This window comes from Hirundo rustica, chromosome 2 (genome assembly GCF_015227805.2).
Source record: "Hirundo rustica isolate bHirRus1 chromosome 2, bHirRus1.pri.v3, whole genome shotgun sequence".
NCBI lineage: Eukaryota > Metazoa > Chordata > Aves > Passeriformes > Hirundinidae > Hirundo > Hirundo rustica.
Genome location: NC_053451.1, coordinates 52,448,410 through 52,470,291, shown reverse-complemented (window position 1 = coordinate 52,470,291; position 21,882 = coordinate 52,448,410). Strand labels below are relative to the sequence as shown.

Sequence of the window (21,882 nt, the reverse complement as noted above, 5' to 3'; positions counted from 1 at the left end):
ATATTTGGTATCCCTGAAGACCTAAAGCAGGAAGATCCTACCTGCTGATATTCTAACACCTGCATTGGGTAAAGTGCACACCCTCTGCCCCACGTCGCTCCTACAGATTTAGGCAGTATGGCATAAAGGTCCTCTTGTAAGTGAAATATTTCCCAGGTCAGCATCTGGCCAGGACACCCCTGAACATTTTATAAATGTTGTGGGGAGAGAGGATAGGGCATGTAGTTGCGCCTGGCTCTGTACTCAAGAAAGCCCTGGCAGACAGCATCTTCCAGGAGCAGTGTGCAATGTGCTGCGTGAGACCCGTCACGGCCATGGTGTTGTCTCTTGCTTGTGGAAATCCTGCTTCACCTCAGTCCTGTGATGGCTTATTTTTGTTTAAACAAGCCTCTTTCAAATTGACCTGATCAGCAACACTGATCTATACCAATAAAGCCAATGGAGAGGCAGCTCTTATGAGAACTGAATTAAGTGTCAGAGATAATAAACGGGAAACAATAGTCAATTACACCAAGTAACTTCATTACATGCATGGCCAGTTCAGAGAAATAAGTTCAATTATCAGGAATGCCATGCACTGACTTCGATGAAAGTCATGCTGTCCTGTGTAACACCTCTAGGACCTTTTCCAATAAAGAAAGGAATGGTATCCAGTTATTGAACATCAATTTTTCTTCTTAAATAATTACGATAGTAAAGAGGAGTCAAATATATATGAAGTTCATAAACTCAAAATAGAGTGCTGCAATAACACAGAGAAAAATTTAGAAGGGATTAATCTCCTAAAGCCAATGATTTGAAATCACTTCATATCCCACTATCAAGTGATCATGATTAAAGCAAGTAATTATTCAATAGAACCAAATAAAGAATTGAAGGTGATCAAGAGGAGGTAAGAAGAGTTGAGTTTGTTCAGGCAAGCACAAGGAGGTGCATACAGGCTCTGTCTGCTCTCTCAAGGTGTGCTGGGGAATGGAAGCACCAGCATGGTCAATAACAGCAGGCAGAAATCCAACAGTCCTCACTCCTTTGAAAGGGAATATATTTCTCTCAACTGTGAAAGAAGGCCAGCTTCTTCCACCTGCCTTGTTCTCATTTCATAATATTTGTTCCTCTTTAGAAAATGAAAAAAACCCTAAAAGTATCAAGTTCTAATTTAGTCATTCTCCTAACAGGCAGTTTCTTAATATTTCCACTCTTATGAGACTTGAAAATTCAACAGCCAAAATATTATTTTTATTAAAAATATTTTGATGGATTAAATTTTCATTGTCTGCCTTCCTAAGTTTCTCTGTGTTTGATGCTATTCTAGTTTGGTGTGGGACCTGGAATAATTCACTTTCCATTGAGCCCTGCCCCATGATCTGGCCAGCCTGAGAGTTCTGTAACCATGGCACACCCAGACCAGGGCACAGCTGTTCAACAATGGACATGAGATGCTGCAGTGATGGTCATGGAAACGCCTCTGATTATTTGTATTTATCTACCTGGAAGACTTTCTACATAAATCATTGCTCTCAAACAAACACTAGTTTGTTACTGCACAGATTCACTTTGCTTTGAGAAAATTCTGTACCCCAACTTGAATCCAGCTCTACTTGAATTATGTTACATATCACATTGGAGCCTTTAGAACATTTCTAAATGCTTATACAAAAAGTAAAATGAAAACCAGGAGATCAGTTTGCCTGGAACCTTGCTAGCAAAACAGAGGAGAATCCTAAACATCCACCTTTGCTAGCAAACGGAAATATTCAGAAAATCATTTTCCAGCTTGATCACCATGGCCTGGACCCAGGTAGCACTTGGCACTGATGTCTCAAGTCAGTGGTGAAAACAGAGAGTATATGAGATTAGTCAGATCCAAGTCAAGCCAGAAGCTAGTTAATTGCTAGTGACAAGAGAAAGGAAGAAGTCACAAAACTCATGTCTCCTTATCTGTCTCCTAAACCAGCCTGGCTCTGAGCACACCTACTTTGCCTCGATATCAAACACAAAGCTTTCATTCCAGATGTGGTAGTACGGATGAAGTGGGATGAGTTTGACTTCAAAGCTTGGAAGTTCTGCATGAAAAAAAGAAGACAAAAGGTCATGACATGTGAGTTTCAAACATACCTTAAACTCCTGTAGTGGCAATACACACAGAGACAATGCAGTTTCACTGAGGGGATGTTTTAGTTTGAATTAGCAGTGCTCTTCTGAAGCAAATTTCCTGATCATTCTCCCTTATTTTGCATTGCTTCACATAGTGGAGCAGTCTCCGAGCATACAAAACTTATTTATTTACACTGAAAATAAAGCAGAAGATAAACTCTAACTGCTGATGGGTATGAAGAGCCCTGGACTAGCAGTAGTCTGAACTAAACCCACCATGAAATGGATTGAGTGTGGATACAAGCTCCTCAGCATCAGCTGTGTCACACTGAATTTTCTCCTAAAAAGACAAACTATTTGCTCCTGCAGGCAGTTCAGAGTGATTTTCTCCTACTTGCAGGTGTTTGGAGATGAGGCACTAATCTCCACGATTCTGCTACCTCCACTAGCTAAAGCAAAATCAGTTTTGTTAAACTTGAGATTTTCATACAATCTCAAGGCTTTCTTTTCTCTTTAAAGAAAAACAAACAAATAAAACCCCGAAAAACAAAACAAACAACCCCCCCCCACCAAAACAATGAAACAACAAACCCACATTAATTTTACAAGAAGGTAAAATTTCAGTGTAAATAAATCAAGCCACTTCTTATCCCAAATTGTTATATTTTTTCATTTTTACTTTATCCAAAGGGCTCTTATTTTCCTTAAAAAAGGTTCCTTGAGGATAGAAATAACTCGAATAAATTTCCAGACTGAATTTGACTGAGACAAAATGGGCAACTTTTCTTTTTTTCATTTTTTTTCTTTTTTTTTCTTTTTTTTTCTTTTCTTTTTCCTTTCCTTTCCTTTCCTTTCCTTTCCTTTCCTTTCCTTTCCTTTCCTTTCCTTTCCTTTCCTTTCCTTTCCTTTCCTTTCCTTTCCTTTCCTTTCCTTTCCTTTCCTTTCCTTTCCTTTCCTTTCCTTTCCTTTCCTTTCCTTTCCTTTCCTTTCCTTTCCTTTTCTCATCCTAGTCTTCACTGCAAGCTTTAGCCAGAATTGTAATGCCTACGAAAGGGAGCCCATCTCATTTATTTTTTTCTGCAGTAGAAAAGCCCTTCCAATGTTTTGTGACAAAATGCTAAAAAAGTGTTTAAAAAGTTAACAAAACTGTATAAAATCAGAGGTGTTTCTTTTTTTAAATATAAGTGGAAGCCACACAAACCCAGAGTTTTTCTTCTGTGCATCAGAGATAACAATGATGCACTGAAACAACCTGAAAGTTGTTCTTAGTGCCTAACTGCAGCCAGATTTAACCACTGCAGTATATTTTTAACACATAGTGATAATTTCTTATATTTATAATGCAAATTTTATGATATCTCACCGTATCTTTTAACTTCAAATTCCGTGGAAACGTTAGACATTTCATATTGATGAAACCAGGCTTTGATTTTCCAAGTTCCAGGCCTAAAGTCCAGATTCAGCAGAAAATAGTTAATTCAAATTCCTCAGATATTTTATTATGCCAACTTATAAATTATCACTGAATTATAATATTTTCCTTGTTTTGATGTCATCCCTAATTAATTAATTAACGGTTTTATTTTTGCTGGGAGGAGCCAACAACATATTTTGAAATGTCCTAGGAAACACTCAAAATAAGTGTGAGGAAGTGGAAGATTTGCAAACCACTACCTTTGAATAGTCTGCAGAAACAGAGAATGCATCAAATATTTCCTACAGCTTATCTTCACTCAGATATCAAAATCAACCTAGCATGCCAGAAGACCCTGAATATTAAGTAAAGCTTGACTGTTTGAAATTACAGATAATTAATGACTGTTTGCAGACTAGCCCTTTTAAAAGTGCTCTATTGAACGAAACCATACCTTTGAGCAGATATTAAAGCAGTTTTAAATTGCTCTTTACCAAGATACGTGTTGCTAATTGCAGCGTATTAACTGTAAATTCTGGACTCCTCTCTCCAAGATGAAGTGCTTAAAGGTAAAAAGATACTGATCATAGTCTCAATATGTGCCCCATGGTGAAAAAAAGGACAATTTTGAAAGGTAATTCAAGAAATTCAGCAGTTAAAAATCTTAATCTACAGGTTTTGATGCAGAAGGCACAGCAGCAACATACTCAGCAATGTCAGGTATATCAAAGTGTTCACCAAACACTGCGTTTATTTTCCGATCTGACTTTTTAACCACCATTCCCTTGGAGTTCTGTTGAGACAGAAGAAGCAAACATGAAATTATGCAGCAGGTGTCAAACATTTACTTCCAAAAGCTCAAGGTTATATTCTAGTCCTATGGAAGAGAAAATGCTTTGTTTACTTTCCCACTTTAATATTCACACGTCACGTATCTCCATGTTTCTCATGCGGGCCAAAAATAACTACAGATAGCTCACTATGTGCAAAGACAGATTTCTGGAAAGGAGTCCCAGTTTTAGCTCTGCTCTTGGATGTTTTGTACATGGCTCCAGTGCTGAAGAAGCGCTGATCAATAGCATTTTTGTACGCTTACCTGCACAGCAACTGTAACCGTGTCATGCGTCGGCCTCATAGCATTGTCCAGAATGAAGATCCTGTATCTGACTGTTTAACAGAAGAATAAATATGTTCACAAATTTCTTTCTGGCATTTCTAGATGCTAATCATTGCAATCTGTAAACTGAGTTACTGAATTTAAGATAAAACACCTTCTTTTAATGAAAAGAAGTCTGAGAAATTTTAAAAAAATAATTGCATTCTTCCATAGCCTTATCATGTTGCATGACTAGATAACTTTTTGAAGCAAATTTTGAAAATTACTCAGGGAACTTCACTCACTTTGGTATTCCTTCTGCAGCTGAGGCCTGAAACCAAACTCAAAAACTATTTTTCTTCTTTCCTTTGTTAATTAAATAAATTGGTAACAAAGTAAAAAGAACAGTAGTGGTCTTAAAGAGCAAAAGTCACTTATTGCTGGAGTTACAAGTAGAAGCAGTCGGGTTTTGGCCAATTTTTTTTTTTTTTTTTTTTTTTTTTTTTTTTTTTTTTTTTTTTTTTTTTTTTTTTTTTTTTTTTTTTTTTTTTTTTTTTTTTTTTTTCCCCCAAAAGAAAGTCATCATTAACCTTTTTGAACAAAAAGGAGCAGATTTTGTCTGTCTCCCTTAAAAGTGACTCTGGCTCTGGAGGCATTTCTACAGGAGTTGCTGCAATGTGCAGAACAGACCCTGCAGAAACCCTGGCTGCTGAACACCGGGGTCATTATCACTTTTTAAATCCTGCTCTTGTAACATCCATATTCAACACCTGGAGAGCAGCGTTTGTGTTTTAACCTTGAGAACTTGGTGTGTATATGGGCTTATCTGTCTGGATAAAAATGTAGCCTTTCTTGGAGGACAGGAGGATGCGAATGCTCTTGGCAGTCGAATCAAGCTCCTTGCTCTCAGTGACCAGCAGAACATATGGCAGATTACTCTTCTTGAACAGGTTCTTTTGCAGAGCCCCCGGCTTGACCTGAAGAGAAAAAAAGGAGAAAACCCCACAAAGTCAGAGATGAGCCTAGTAACTTTGGGACATCATAGCTGAGGCCCTACAACAGCTGAAGAGCTTAAACAATCCTCTTAGAACCATTCAACAGAAGATTTGCAATTATATGTTTCTTACTGGGTGTTAAATCTTCCTTACTAGGTGAATATTTCTTTTAAAGTAGAAATATTCTCTAATCCTCCATTTTCCACCAAAGAAATACACTTTCTTCTGTTCAGTGTCAATAAATCCAGGTGGAGAGTTCAGTATACATGCCTGTTGATTTCCATTTACCATGTGTCCTGTAAAATCCTTATTTATGCTAAAATCTTGTTTGTGAGTTTGCTGCTTTACTTCCTGCAGTTTAATGTGATGCTTCTAAACATCACCTTTGACTGTAACCTGATTTGAAAGCTCAGCTGTTAGCTTTGGGAGTAACCAACCAGAGCTAAACTGAGGATTGCTGTGTGCTTTTTTCCCAACCAAATAACCCAAACTAGTGCTACTGAACTAAATCCTGCCAGAATTCAAAGAATCGTGCCAGGAGCAAACGATGCAACACAGGATGTAAAGAATTAATCAACTTAAAAATCTGCACAAAGAACACAGGCTTTGGTCTAAGAGACTACACATTTTTAAAGGTTTCTCCTGTATTGTAAAATGGCAGTAGTAACAAAGGCACGAATGCAGTAATAGTTTAAGTGAGACAGAAAACCCTACAGTGATAAAACAATTAAATGTGTTTAAATTAAATTTCATTTATCACCATGTGACAAAATCTTGAGCTTTTTGTGTGGGCACAAAGGAAAATTCACAATCACCACTGAAATGACATTAGGCATTTTTTTATTATCTGGTTGGGTGAATAGCTTGCTGCTATCACTGGAACTGGTCTTGTCACACGTCTCTCTGGATCAGTGTTGTCTCGGTTCCAGCCTATTCCAAGTAGAGATTATGTGCTTTTTATCAGCAAATAAAAACATTAAATCACTGTGATGGCAGACTCACCATTATTTTTTTCATCTCTTGGTAGCCATTATTTTCATTAAGGTTAAAGTAGATCCTCTCTGATAGGAGCTGATTTTTTGTCTCATCTTTGAAGTATGCAGTAACTTGCACAGGGCTCTGTGCCCCGTGGACTTGAACTGTTATCATCTCATCTGTGCCCAAATGCACCACATTTGGGGCAGTAATAAGAAATCTAAAACAACAGAAAAACAGATTGTCCAGTATGTTCAGTGAATGTGCAAACAATATGAATTTTAAAGATAAAACAGACTCTCACACAATAGCTGATCTTGGGACTTATGGAGATCACCTAATCCATCACCCTTGTTTGTCAGAGTAGAGGTTAAAAGAAAATAATTTTCTCTGATTGATCTCAAAATTCTGAACTGTTCCATTTAAGTCCTATAAAACATCAATCACTATACATAGACAAGAAAAAAAACCTGCAAAATATCCCAGGGACTACCAATGCAATTTATAACCTGACGTAACTCAGATAAAGCTCTACAAACTCAAATTTCTGAAACAAAACGAGGCCATGCATTGAAAAACACTGAATACATATTCATAAAGACACACTTAAAGCTACGAAGTTATGTATCTTCATGTACTAGCACCCACATAATGCCAGCTTATGCTTTATGTGTCAGGAGGTATCAATTCCCTATATAACCATATGTGTGGGGTTACAAGTAGCTGGTCTTCCCTGCAATATCGCTGTGAAATATTGGAAATGAGAGAACACAAAAGGTAAGACCACATCCCTGGGAAGGGCTGAGTTGGAGGCTAAGCTGATTGGGATTTTTTTCTTTTTTCCTCTTTATTATTTTCTTTCATTCTTAACCCCACTTTAGTGCTTCTTAGTAATTGATTTCATGACCCTTAAAATGTAGATCATTATTCTTGCTCTCATTTTTTCAAGTCTATTTTACACAAAACGATTTTACAAAAATCAGAGAACTGTGTGAAGAGCCAAGTCCTGTCTCTTCACATATGATGTCACATAGAAAAAGAACAGTTCTGAGCTCAAGACAGGTACTTTTGGAAAATGATTATTCTGCAGGAGACTTCTAAAATGAAAGGTGAATGATTTTGCTATTATCAGAATGGATTGCTAAATTCTCTTTTTTACTTTTTGAAAAAAGAAATTTATTCTTTCTTAAATGTATAAAATGAAAGGTGGGGTATAAAAATCAGGGATTAAAGCTGACTTTTAATTTTATTCACTCAGAATCTGTTGGTTCTAGCAAAAGGTGACACAAGGTCTGGCTTCTAAGTAATTCTCCACTGAAATAGAGAATAAATACAGAAGAATACTGAAGGTCTCACAGAAGTGAAACCTTTGCTTTCTGCAATGTATAAATCAATTACAGAGTTTTTTTTTCCCCAAGATTTTTCAATCCAGTAAATGTCACAAACAATAGATGAGCAAGCAGCAACAAAAGAGTGAACAACATGCTTTAGTAGAACAGCACGTTTTTAATTATTGGTTCCTGAGAGAAGAGTTCTTCCTTAAAAGGGTAGTCTTAAGCTTTTTACTTCTTACCTACTTAAGGTTACACAAATTTTCAGTGGTCCAAGAAACTGGCTTTTTTTATTCTCTATCAAGACCTTCTCTTTCAAGGGATTTGTTAGGATTGAAGAATTTGTAATAAAATATACTTACGATGGTGCTTGCTGCGTATTGGATGGCAGCAAACAGAAGCTCATCAACAATAGCAGCCTTTCCATTGGAAAACTCTTACAACATCTGCAAAACAAGAGCACCAAAGAGCCACCATCAATCTGGCTGTAGGAAATGGGCTGACAGCACATTGCAGCAAATAATGTCGCCTATCCTGGTTATTTATTAATAACTTGCAAAACTGTGCAAGCAATAATGATGGACGTGCTGGTGGTGCACACAGTAATACCCTACTGAGAAACGTTCTGGACTAAGTCACAATTTTATATTTTGTTGTTCATCCATTCTCTTCCCAGCTTCAATGTTTTTACATGATAGTAAACTAAAAGTCAAGTGCAGAGAGAAGTGTTCACAAATACTGGAAAGGCATCCCAAAATAATAATAATAAAAAAAGACACTGTGGCTTAAAGAGTGGCTGTAGAGTATTTCTAAATGGGGATAGATGCAGGTGGCAGGTTCCTTCTCAATGCTTTTATTTAATCCCAGGCATCTCTGTGGTCCAGCAAAGGTGAGAGAAAATTCCTTCTGGTTTAGACAACACCAAAGGAAATGTGCTGGAAATCTACCTGTACAACTCAGTCTCAGTCTGTGGTGCATGGAGGCATTCATCTGCTTTGATTTCATTGAAAATGAAATTGATGCCTCTGTCTGAGCTACTCAGCCCAGCTTTCCTTTATGCCCAAGACAATGGGCTTTTCCAGAGGGTAATTAGTCTCATTTTACCATAAACATGTAAGATGAATTGCATCAGACAAAATGTCTTAAATGGTAGGATACTGATAAACAGGTGGAAGAAAAGCTCATCTGAGGAATAACTGTACAGGAACCAGTTTTGATCAAAGGTAAATCAAAGAAGTGAAACCTTCATCAGGTCTCGTTTCTGCAAACTTTTACTGAACTGTTGTCTCCCAAACACAATTTTGTTGACCCATGAAAATGGAAACATGCCCATCTGATTTACAGGCAGGTCAAATCCCAGAAATGATCACATGGCTACTCCCAGGCTCTGGTGATAAACTGCCCTTTAATGCACCACAGTTAAGTCTGTGTCTTTAATTATTAGCAATGGATGCCTTAAATCAACACTCCCTGATTTGCAAGGTGAATTCATGCTCACAGCAAAGGCTCATTGCCCACAGTCACGGCACCTTCCGCTCACCCCACCGCATGCCTAAGTGACATCTCCTGCCTTGCTTTTCAGGACAAGGAGACAGGGAAAGAGAAGAAGCTGACTACAAACCAGCTCACTATTTCACACTTAGTGTGCTGCAAGTGTGGGAGCTCCCTCTGTGACAAAACCAGATAGAAAATACTCTCTGTCCACTGGTGGCCACAGAAAGGGTGGGCAGCAGTAGCTGGCTTCAAACTCACATCAGGAAAAGCTATATTTTGCATGCTCTAGGCATATTTGTTTTTTGGTTTCTTTGGCTTTTTTGGTTCCCTGAGAGACAGTCAGTTTCCTTCACCTCCTCTAGTTTTCACTCTCACTTCAGCTGTCAGGAGGGAGGAAAAATTTTTGGAAAGATACACGCAGATCCTCAGGGTAAAAATCCATGCTCTTTGGGAGATGTTTATAGGAGTTCAGACTCGGCAACCATTAAGAACAAAGTTATTTTCTCTCTGCCCTCCCTTCCTACCCACTAATTCCCTCTGCAGTTATGCACTCACAAAACTGATTTATTTCCATGCCAGAATCATTTTCCTCAGGGCTTCTGGCCTGCCAAGCCCAAGAGGGATGCTGAGGAAGAGTAGAGATTTCCACCATAAAGCTGGTCCGTATTCAAGGCAAAGATATGTGGAAGAAAACGTCCTTTTGGGAACTAGGCTTGTGCTCTCCCTAGGGAGCAGAAGAGTCTTGTTAAACCTGCAGCTGGTAAAACAAGGGCCTGCAGCTGGTAAAACAAGGGTTCTCACTCTCGCAGAGATAATGGGAGAGTTAATTAAGAGCAGCAGTGGCAGTGGAGCATCCTAAGGCTCTTGCCCTCTTCAGGGACGGTTCTGCTGCTCCGCCTCGCACTGCTGCCACCCAGGGTTGGAGCTGATGCAACCACCGAGCAATTCTAGTCACTAAAACAGGACAAGAAATAACGGTGAGTGGGTCATTTGCTTTTCTACAGACAGATACAGAATAAAAAAAAGAAATAACCTCTGCAAGCTCAGTGCCCATTCCTTGAGAAAGACATAAGGGAGTTCTCCCAGCCGAAAAGCCAACAATTTCCAGAAGGCTGCAACAGAATCATCAAGGATGTCCTACTCCTGAAGTAACAGGAAAGGCACCTCTGCAGTGTGAGGTCACACCAAAATCTTGCTCCATGCCCATCTCTCTCAGAGGGAAGGGTTTTGCATTGTCCAGGCTGGCTTGTTTGCCAGGGACCGAGGTCTGTTTGCACAGCTATGCAAATAGCCACGTATGAACTCACAGCTAGACATTTTCACAGATCACCCTCTAAAGGGGACCTTGGAAAAACTATTATTTTGCTTTCACTTGTCTTTGATTGGATTTGTTCACTTTTGCTTCCTTAAGTGAAGTATGAATAAATATATGTGAATATACAAGAGCTGTCCGTAGCAATATGCTGCATAGCTATTTTATACTTGAATTTAAGGAGGTGTTAATAAAGCTATTTTTTTCCACCAAAACATAAACCAGTGACTTCAATAGAATATTTTTTCTCGCTGTATCTCACAAAGAACAAACTTATGCATAACCACTTATATAATGAGAAGTAAAATTCCTTAAGCTCAATGGTTCTGTCTCTGGGTTGGTATAAAATAATCATTGCACCAGTTTTCTGCTGTCACAGATTCTTCACCGTGTGATTCGTAGCATAATGTTAAATATTCCTGTCCAAAGCCACGCTAAAATACACCGAAACAAAACTAAATAAAATAAGGCCATCTTGGTTTAAGGTCTCCAGCGCATGCATGAGAGAGAATGCAGAAAATTCCCTCTAAAATAACCTATATGCCTGTTCTTTTCCTAAAGGCAAAGTCCTTTCCTGTTTACTCTTCAGCCACTTTTCACCTATTGATCCTTCAGCTGGCCTGCAGTGCAGCATAGCCCATGAGGATGGATGTGTGTGTGAACCCCAAACCTGGGGAGACAGAATTGCTTTATTTTGAGTCTGCGCTGTCTCCTTTCAGTCTCCTTTCAGTCTCCTTTCAGTACCTTCGTTTGAACTTGGTGGGATTTCACAGTGGTTTTTTGAGCACCAACAGCAGTTTTTGTTCTTCGGGTTGAGAAGCTTTTTTCCCCTTAATCAGCCTAAATACTAACGAGACCAAACCTTCCTTTCACTTTCGTCCTGCGCTCTTTAACCTCTCGCTGGCAGAAGGGTACAAAGGACAGCTTCACAAAGCCCATTTCACGAATAAACACTGCAGTGACATCCTCTCTGCCGAGTTACGGGGAGTTGTGGCAAACACAAAAGGCAATATTTCACTTCTGACATTTCAGAAAATTAGATTTTGAAATCCCTTTTCCGACAGCAGACCATGAAGTGTGGGTCTAATTGGAAAAGTTCCTCTTAACAGCAGGGTAGCTTCTCTTTAGTGTCAATACAAATTGGAATTGTAAATTAAAGCCATACTTTTTTTTTCTTATCATAATCGAGGTAATGAAATGAAAAGGCTGTGGCTGCTTTTGCCATGAAAAAAATATACTTTAAAAGTTCTGCATTAGTGTTTCTAAGCATTAAAACTGCTGAAAAAAAAAAAAAAAATCACATAGTTAAAGGAGGAAAACAAATATTTCCCTGGAATTTTCTGCTCTCACTGATGAGTCTTGATTTCAGGGGGATTAAGCAACCAGCCTTAGTTTTTCTTCTCATGGGTTTCTCCCTCCCATCTCACTCATTCTCTAAATTCTGTGATTTTCTGAATATCATGTTGAAAAAATAAAAATAAGGATTTGTGAAAAAACCACACAAAACCAACATTACTTCTCGAGAATCATTATGTTGTAAAAGTGATGTATGTAAGACTGAAGGATTCTTTTAGGTCAAGCAATAATTGCATAACACTACTGACATAATATTTCCCCATATTGTAATTTTTTTTTGGCAAACCACATTTTTCAGAATCTCTGTGCTTTTGGCACCTTTAGGAAGCCATTTAACTGGTCAGGAGGACAGGAGACACCTGAGCATGCAAGTGACTCTCCCATCCCAGGTGAAAGCACAGAGCTGCTGGAAATAACAAATAAAATAACTTGGCCTAAAAAATACAGAATATTTGGAGTACTGCCCTTGTACTCAAACATCCTTATACTCTGCCTGGAGTCTTGTTCTCAAATCCATCCTTTGTGGGGGTTTTTTGTTTGTTTGTTTGGGTTTTTTGTTTTGTTTTGGTTTGGTTTTTTTGTGGTGTTTTTTTTTTTTTCCAATTTCATGATTGGCTCTGTGAAAGGAACCCCAGTTCTTCCTTGTTACCAACTGTTACAAATACAAATTACCCAGAAAAATTAAAATATTTCAAATAATTTGATCTTTCTCAACTTCTCCATTCCTCTGGACTGTAATGAGCCCAATTGTCTTTGTAGGGAATTTTTTTCTTCACCTTTTCATAGGAGCAAAATGTAAGACTAAGTCTAAAGAAGCAAAAGGCACCTTGAACACATCAGTGGAAAAAAATAAACTTTTAAGTAGCTGAGAAGAATAAGAACAAAGGTTGCATATCCAGTTCTGTGGATTTGAAGGTATATTGTGAAATCAAGTAAAGCCAGTCTTTTGCAGGAAAATTTTAGAGAAAGTAATTTATAGCTGACCCTCATTCCTAGGATTTCCTGACTTACTGCATGGAGATGCTCTAAAGTTTCAGACTATTGCACAATTGTGCAAGAAAATGTTTTACAGGCACAGCAGAGGAGAAAAGAAATCCCATCCCATGTACAACCACAGCTAACCTTGTGCCTACCTGCCACTCACAGAAACTCGGAAAGGAGAAAGCAACTCCTTTCCCAAGCTGGGAAAATGCTCAGCTCCCAACTCCATCACACTCAAGCAAGTTTAAGCCAGCTCCACTGGCAGATGGGAAGCTGCCCTCCTTTTTCAGACATCAGTTTTAATGTTCAAGGATAAAACACAAAGAGAAAGGAGGAAAGGGGACAGGATATAAGGTTCAGGAGCAATTTGCTTTCATTGTAAAGGAGAAGCGGTGCAGTGACAGCAGTTTCAGTGTCAGCACCTCCCCAGGTGGCAGGCCTGGCATCTGCCCTCCTGGTAGAGGGGGGACAAGTCTGGATGACTTTTGTAGCAGCTCAGTGGGACAGTTGTTCAGGTAATGTATGCTGATCTCTTCTTTCTCAGAAATTTAGCCACGGAGCTCTGGCTCTTTGTGACACTGCTTTTTTAGGAAGCTCTTTGGATGAGCAATGTGTTTCTTTGTCCTGTGAGGCACAGGTACTGTACCCAGCCTGGACACGGCAGTCACAGGAGGAATCTTCCCTCACAATCCCAGTTTTACTCCAGCAAAATAATGCAGGAGGTCAGCTCAGCTGCCCTCTCAGAGGGCTCAGATGCAGAGGGGAATATTGATGCCTTCAAAAGGGGGCAGACTGGACGTCCCAAAGCCCTGCCGGTGGTACATGGGTCAGACACACCCTGCACAGATTATACAGCTGACATTACATTGTACCTACAGAAAAAAGGTGAAGCTATAAAAAATGTGAACAAAAAGGATATTTGCATGTATTTAGTCAATGCATCTTGGAAGGCACATGGATCTGCTCTTGTTAATGTGTGACTACGCGTCTCTACTTTGTGCTGGTTTTGTCTGGGGAAGAGTTGATTTTTTCAGAGTGACTGGTGTGGGGCTGTGTTTTGGACTTGACCTGAAAGCAGTGTTGATAACGTGGATGTTTTCATTACTGCTGAGCGCTGCTGACACAGAGCCAAGGCCTTTTCTAGCTCTCACCCACAGCAGGCTGTGGGTGCACAAGGAGCTGTGAGGGGATGCAGCCAGGACAGCTGACCCCAACAGACCAGGGGGACATTCCAGACCATACCATATGGTGTCATGCCCAGCACATAAAGCTGAGGGAAGAAGGGTGGAAGCCAGGGACAACCGGAATGATGGCCTTTGTGTTCCCACTGTCCCATTCTTACTCTTACAATTCTCTCCCCATCCCGTTGCAAGGGCAATGAGTGAGCGGATGTCTGGTGCTTAGTTGTTGCCTGGGGTTAAAACACACGCATATGTTCTTATGACACATTTCTAGGCTGTTCATCCTTGATTTTTACCTCCGAATGAGGAAGATGAAATTTCAGCCACATTAGGATGTGGTCGAAAAACACGTCTGCACCGTTCTGGTTCAGCTTATGGTCCCAGCAGGATCCTGCTGCTGCACTGGCAGCAGTGCAGTCTGCAGCCCTGCTGTGAAAGTAGGCTTGGGGCTGTACCTCTGCTCTCCTCTCTTCAGGGTGGGGGGACAGGCAGGTTTGGCTTGTGGTGCCATCCTCATCTGGGCATAGCTCTTAGCTTTCCTTCTTCTCCCTGCACTGGGGGTGACTGTTGGGTCTGTGTCAGAGATAAAGGCAGCTTTGAAAGAGCCAGTGCCTGTAGCACTCTAAGACTCCGGCAGAAGTCCAGATTTGTGATCTAATTCCCTGGCTGTTTATGCTGTTCCTGGGCTTGGACACCATATAGCCCTGCACCTGGAGTCCACTGGTCTCTGTCATCTAAATGGTGAAGCAGGTTCCTCCTCGAGGTTACACACAGCTTGGGGCTGCCAGGGCTGGCCCCTTACCAAGCAGCTCAGCCTTGGGCTGCAGTGTTCTGCCTTGCAGGCTTTTCTCATTCCTTGCTGCCACCAGTGGTGCCTTTCTCATCAATTCCTCCTTCTGGTTCAACCCTTTTCTGGAGCCTTCCCCTCTTAGTAGTAGCTGTACTTTGTTGATGAAAATGTGTCTCGAAGAGCTGTTTTTCAGCCTGGGCTCTTGGAAGAAGCAAGATAGGATGGGGGCCCTTGGAATGTGTTGTCTTTCTGCCTAGGGAAAGGGCATGGAAAACTACTGGGAAAACTAGCCACCGATACAATAGGGTACATATATGTGTAAAAAATTCAGAGAATACACAAAATAAAAAGGCAAAAATCAGCATGGCCTCACCAGCAGCAGTTCCTTTATATCTGGGACTGGCTCCTACTTCATGGGCTTTTACACTTCTGCCTGAGCAGTGATAAATAAATAAAGACACAGTCATCAGAGATCATTAAGGATTACAATAAAATGTAATGGATCCTTAAATTTCCAAAGAGCTCCCTTTTCTTTGATGACTTCTGTAAAGCTCCTTGGCTTCAGTAAATACACTGCAGATGTACATTTAGGCAGCAAGCCCAGCTCCAGGGGCTGTGGAGAAGAGTATAAACTTGTACATTATTCTATAAATATCTGTCAGAAGTTTGCTGCATATGCATACGTTCTCCACTGAAGGTTCAAAAAGTGTTGACTCACAGTGGCAGCATTAATGCCTCTGACCTGGCTCACACGTGGGATGACACTATACTTTAGGACATGGAATCCTGCAGCCAAAATCTGCACAGCCTGCAGCATTTATATACTGCTGTTACTGATGCAAAGCAAAGCAAAGAAGGGAGATTTGTAACAACATAGTTACAAAAAATATAACGCTTTGCCCTCTATCCTATAGTAGTGCATTCCACACCTGTGATCATTCTCTATGTGATTACTTAGAAAAAGCAGCTTGTATGGATGGGAACATAAAGTATTCTGCAGAATATTCCCATCTCGGTTATACACCACAAAAGATCATTTGCTCCTTTAAAAATATTAGCCGTGACAGCGTCATGCACAGCTTTCACATCTGTAATTTCCCCCTACCACCTCGCTCCCAGAGTCTTGCCGCGCCTCTTTGCAGAGCATCCCTTATCCCAGTGATGGATGGGACGGCTCAGGGAGGCTGGAAGGGAGCGCACACACGTACGGAGTCCTGGTGCCATCCAGCGGGCAGCTGCGCCCTGCACCGCGCAGCAGCTTTCCCGAAGGACTCTGCAATTGCCAGCCCTGCTTTCCGAGACCCCGGGTTTCCACCTCCCAGACCGTGCGTGGAGTAACGGGGACTCAGCTGCGGATTACCGCGTCCTCAGGTGGCTCTTCTCCACAGCGCAGGATGCTCGCACATGAGCTGCGGATCCTGTGACAGCCAACACAGCCAAGCGGCTTTTAAAAAGCAGTTTGGGTTACCGAAAGGAGAGTCTCCATCCGGGTTCGTTCCGAGGACTGCTTAAATACTTGTGTGTTTAAAAAAAAAAAAAAAAAAAAAAAAAAAAAAAAAAAAAAAAAAAAAAAAAAAAAAAAAGAAGAAGAGAAAAATAGAATAATACTCCCCAAACCAGTGCCAGGGAACCCACTGGCACTTCAGAACCAAATGTTATCTTTTGAGACACCTCTGGTGGGATTCGCTTCGGAATACTGAGAGCTGCCCACCTCTTGGCATCACATCATCACCTTTACTCACCTTGTCTAGATAAAAGTCCAGGTTATTATCCAGCTTGCTTGACCTACTACTACTTTGCAAAGAAATGAACCAGCAAAAGAAGTGCAGTTCAAATCAAATTTTCAGGGTAAGTTTTTATAAAGTCAGTGCTCTCAGCTGGCAGCGCAGTTCAAGGCCAGTCATGAGCACCTTGCTCTGCCCGGGCGCATCAGCCTCACGGCATTAGACTGTGCAAGGCAAAATGTAAAGGTTTGTGCTGACCACCACAGTTTACTGCCAAGTACAAGGCTTATCTCATTTGAGTCCTTTCTGGAGTGATTAGTGCACTCAGAATTTTGACCCTACTGCACACCTTACGGAGTTTCAGATTTACTGCAGCACACTCTTCCCACCCCCTGAGAGTCAAGAGCTTATCTGGGAAAACAGATGCCTTGAAAACGTGGGGGCCCTAGTCTCTGTTCCAGCTAAATTCCACTTATAACTAGAAGGGAGGGTAAAAGATTACTTTAAACCATCTTTAAGATCCCCCTATTTCACAGTCGGCAGAGGACTGACTTCACTTCTAATAGGAATTAAAGTGCCTTAAGGTATTGTGATAAAAGACCAGCTGTTTAGGAATGCTATCACCTTTCTGGCAAAGAGGAATAGGCAGAGAGGGTCTTTGTCTTCTCTGTCATAACATGTATCTCTGAGGTTAAGAAAAACAGAGAAAAAAATATACTTTCTGAGGATATTGATTTTACTACTTATTCCTCTTTGCAGTCTGCAGATAGCCCTTCTGACGTGGGAGTTACAGTAGAAGTAAAGACTGCGTTAATTATATTTACCATGCTCTTAAGGAATAAATAACCCTATCTGTAACTGAGATATCTGGGAGTGCCCTCTCTAAGGAGTCAGACAGGCAGGATCCACTACATGGAGCAGTGCAACACCATATAAAACCAAGATAATAGGTACAAGGTGGGTACAGAAGAATGCAGCTATGCACTTAGGAGAACACTCCTCATGCAAATTTAGATAAAGCAAAAGACATTCCTCCCTTTTCTGCAGCCTGGAGAGAGGCACTGTGACTACCTCCCCATCTGTGCGCAAAGGTGACCCACAAACACCGCTGACGTGGCTGTGTGCATCCCCCTGCCCTCTCCCATGGGGCTACCCATCACCTCTGTCACCTAGCACAGAACTACCTCCTGCCTTTCCCCTGCAGAGTCCAGAGTGAAAAGAATCTGGGACCTCAGAACACAGCTCTAGCTGCTTAGAATGAAGCTTACATCTCATTAGTAATTAGAGAAAAGAAAATAAAGCATTTCTCGTACTTTGGAGTTTGGAGAGTCAACCTGGCCTTGACAAAGTCCAAATTTATCTTTAGTTACAGAGATTCCTTAAATGGCAATAGAACAAACATGGGTAGAAAAATCTGTGCAGAGGAATCTGCTCATACCCATAATGCTGAGCTGTATTTGGAACAACAGAAGACTAAGACACTGGGATAAACTTGTGGAAGAGTTGTGACATAAGAAATTCTCTCTTGTAGTATTTTTCGTTGAGGATTTTTTTTTTTTTTTTTTTTTTTTTTTTTTAAGGAATAATCAACCATACAAAAATTTGTGTTAAAATCAAGAAAAAAAGCACAACTGTGGGACTGGAGCTGTATTTCCATCTCCCCATACCACTGTTTTTTGTTGTGGTGTGAGAGTGAGGATACCCAGCCTTCTGCCCTAGCAGAAGACCTTCAGCATTCCTGCATCAGTGAAAAGAGAGGAGGGAGATTTTCCCACAGCACCTCTGAGGGGAAATATGTACATGTGGGTGTATGCCTGGCTGTAAAGGAGATGTAGCAATTTAAAAAAGCAGATAGAGATCTTCATTCGTTGCAGTGATTAAAGAGACTGGATAAAGTCTTAGCTTCCTCATCTCCCTTTACTTTCCAGTGACAGTGGTCAGAATTGGCCCGATTTCTGGTTTCCTTGAAAACCCTTTAGTAAGCACAATTATTTTAACAGCTGGAGTCCTGACCTTGTAACTATAGAAAAGCCGGTGAGCAAAGAGATTTATAGTTGAGAGGGATTTCACAGATGTGTGCACATGCAGCTTTACATGAGAGTGTGTGTGTGCCTGCCTGTATCTGTGCACAGATGTGCACACATTTTACACAAGTTTCCAGGGGTTATAAATATTCGTTGGGCTGTGCAATAGCTGAAAAGAACAGAAGGTGGCATGTTTTCAGCGTTTTCATCCAGCGAGTAAGTGCAGTAAAGGAAATGAGAGGAGCGACAGTAAAGGGAAAAGGATACAGGAGAAAGAAGACAGCTAAACCCAGACCACACCCAATTAGATAAATCTCTGCTGTTAATGATTGTATTGATACTGAAGGCTGTTTACGTTCTTCATTTTAGCAGTGTGATTCACTGGTGCCCTAAGGGCTGATTTTACTAGACTTTGGAAAATACCTGGTCAGTTCACTACTGTAATATTTTTATAAAAATTGCAAAATGCAGGTGTGTAATTTTTTCTGAGTTTTGATTTTATTCGTTTGGGGTTTTGTTTGGCTTTGGTTTTTTTAGTGATAAAATTCACACAGTATAGCCAGTAAATCAAGAACCATATTCGGAAGATAAAAGTAGCCCTGACAGTTTCCCTTTAAAGCGCAGATATGTGGGAGATAGCACCAAGCAAAAAAAAGAGGATTGATTTACATTTGCCAAAAAAGTTATGAAGCAAAAACCCCCAAGAAATAAATTAGAAATCACAGAACCGTGTGTTCTCAAGTCATTAAATTAAGACCTTTCTGAATATTTAATCACGCTTTGTGCAACTCCTACCACAAGCAGGTGCCTTTTGTCTGCAGGGGCACCCTCTTGGCCTGCCTGTGATTTATTAAAGAAATATGGGTATTGATCTAGTATCGATACCCAACCGTGACGGACAAAAACTCTCTAACAGTTTAAAGTTAGAAAGTGTATGTTTATTGCGGGCAGCACGCAGGATATTTCCCTAATTCGCACTGTGAAATTCACAGGTAATTACAAAGCCTTTTATTTACAAAAGTGTTGAATATCCAAAATACAAATGCATATTCATACCCCTGTCACGTCCCATTCCTCGCTTCGTATGCTAATTGGCAAAAAGGCTATTAAGCATGCGTAGTTTTTTTCTTATAATGAGTCGGGGGTCTCTTCTGGGGAGGGGTCACCCAAAATGAGGAAGTAAGATGAGTCTTCCTTGTCCTGACCTTTCTACCTTTTCAATGCATTCATGACAAATGATTCCTTGGTAGAACTTACAGTTTCCTGTGTTCAATGGGTCCTTTAAGCAGGAAATCTGCAGCTATCTTAGGTCCTATTTACCACATTCTGTTTTTCATGACAAGGACAACTACATAAACATAAACCTGACAAGAAATGAGTTACAAGATCCGGGGTAGCTTATCTAAGATCCGGCTTCTGTTAACTGCGAACAAAGCTTACCTATCTACTTCAGCTAATTCAGCAACTTATTATCTTAACTTTCCTAAAAAATCCTTAGTTCCTCAAAATTAACGTCTCACCTGCTTTTCTTTAAAGCATAGGTTTAACTCTCTCTTCCGACCCATCAATCTATGAGAAGCAACAGGTTCCCCACGCCCTGAGTGGCAGCAGCAGAAAAACCCCTAAAGTTTCCAGCCACTCTTGGCGACTCACCAGGTAGGAAGCTCCTCTTCTTGAGCTCTCCTTTCACTTTCTTCTACGACTAATTGCCGCAGCTCCTTTAATGGGAATCACACTGCTCGGAGGGGTGGCAAGGGCTGGTCTGAGCAGGACCAAAACACCCTCTCCTGCCGCAGCCAGGGGTGCCGGGAGCCACCAAGGAGCTAAGGATCGCATCCCGTGGGAATAAAGCGGCTCCTTTGCTGCTCCTTTGAGCAATCTTGGAGAGCATCTGGCGGCAGACAGCCCTTCTTTGTTTAGCAGCCAAACGCCCTCGTTCCCTGGGCAGCTGATTCGCTTTTAACTCCATACCTTCACCAGATGAAAAAGACTCCCTCAGAATGTCTGGGGACCGGGGACGGAGGTCTCAGGTGGCCCAGAGGCTGGCAGCATCCCCTGCCACGGGCCGCTGGAGACACGTGCTCACTGAGGGAGCCTGCTGCATCCCCCCCTTTGGGAGCACTTCCAGGACACTGCTCATGAGGGACCAAAACCAGCTCACAGCAGTCGCAGGAGGGGAGCCCAGAGCACACAGCTCAGGAGAGGGGCACAAGGAGAAGCTGCTGCCGTGCCTTAGAGGTTTCCTGTCACTCACTGCAGGTTCTTGGGATGCAGAAGTTCTGGTGCTGCAGCGTCTTAACAAAAAGTAAATAGAGGAAGCATGGACTTTGGAAAACTGCTGTCATTTAACTTCTCTTTTTCTCGATGCATTTACTTGCTGTTCTTTAAACATGAGGTGTTTTGAAGGAATGGTTGTGCTTCTACTTGACATCCTGCAGCAGACCAGGACTGAGAAGCTCAGAAGCTGGGGGTATAGATTGCAGCCAGCTACAACTGCTGGTCCCCTTCAGGGAAAGAGTCCAGAATGCCACCTGTTTGCTTATTTTGGACTCCAGGAGAGTGTATCAAATCAGTCTCCCTGACCCCAAGGCTCTGGGAGATGAATTCTCGGGTTTTGACTGTGGGTCTGGCTGCTTTGATTACTTCCAGGCAAATACACCCTGGATTTTTCTTCCCACCTTGTAACTCTTCCTCTTTGTGATCTTATCTAAGGAATTACAAAAAAATAATTTAAAAAATTGTATTATATAACACAAAAATATAGACACACTCATAAAATACCTACAATTTACATATATCGGTATCTATTACATACCGTATAAAATGCACAGATACTACTCTGTGTTGTACAGGTATGTTTAAAATGTGATAAAATCTATATAAAATTTATAATAATAAAAACGTATTGTGTGTCTGTGTATTTGTGTGCACATGTACAGATGTTGCAAACTTGCTTTGAAAACAAACATTTTGCTAGAGAATAGAACTCGCCAGCACTTCTTGAGAAGACTGGGGAAATGCATTTTACCACAGCTGACAGCCCCAGATGTGAACTAAAGGCAATGCCAATGTGCTGCAAGATTTTTTTTTAATTGTTGGCCTCACAATTACCATT

The 21,882-nt window shown here is 40.9% G+C and overlaps 1 protein-coding gene across 6 annotated transcripts in view; it reads right to left on the bottom strand.

The window, feature by feature from the left end:
* LOC120749473 (complement C4-like) overlaps positions 1-20,613 on the bottom strand; it is a 53,231-nt gene extending 32,618 nt beyond the window's left edge. For 2 of the 6 annotated variants that reach the window (XR_005699663.2, XM_040056905.2), the window contains exons 1-8: positions 20,421-20,612; positions 8,268-8,351; positions 6,602-6,794; positions 5,401-5,581; positions 4,605-4,675; positions 4,216-4,301; positions 3,458-3,540; positions 1,976-2,063 (exon numbers count right to left, since the gene is read on the bottom strand). Coding sequence is in view for 3 of the 6 variants with exons in the window: in XM_040056905.2 (XP_039912839.1) it covers positions 1,976-2,063; positions 3,458-3,540; positions 4,216-4,301; positions 4,605-4,675; positions 5,401-5,581; positions 6,602-6,794; positions 8,268-8,332 (767 nt within the window). In the remaining 3 variants the exon portion in view is untranslated. Of the gene's footprint in view, positions 1-1,975; positions 2,064-2,115; positions 2,344-2,370; positions 2,403-3,457; positions 3,541-4,215; positions 4,302-4,604; positions 4,676-5,400; positions 5,582-6,601; positions 6,795-8,267; positions 8,352-20,420 lie in introns of those variants that run through there. The other 4 variants (XM_040056906.2, XM_040056907.2, XM_058419486.1 and 1 more) reach the window with 3 other exon arrangements.
* Positions 20,614-21,882: the final 1,269 nt, after the last annotated feature.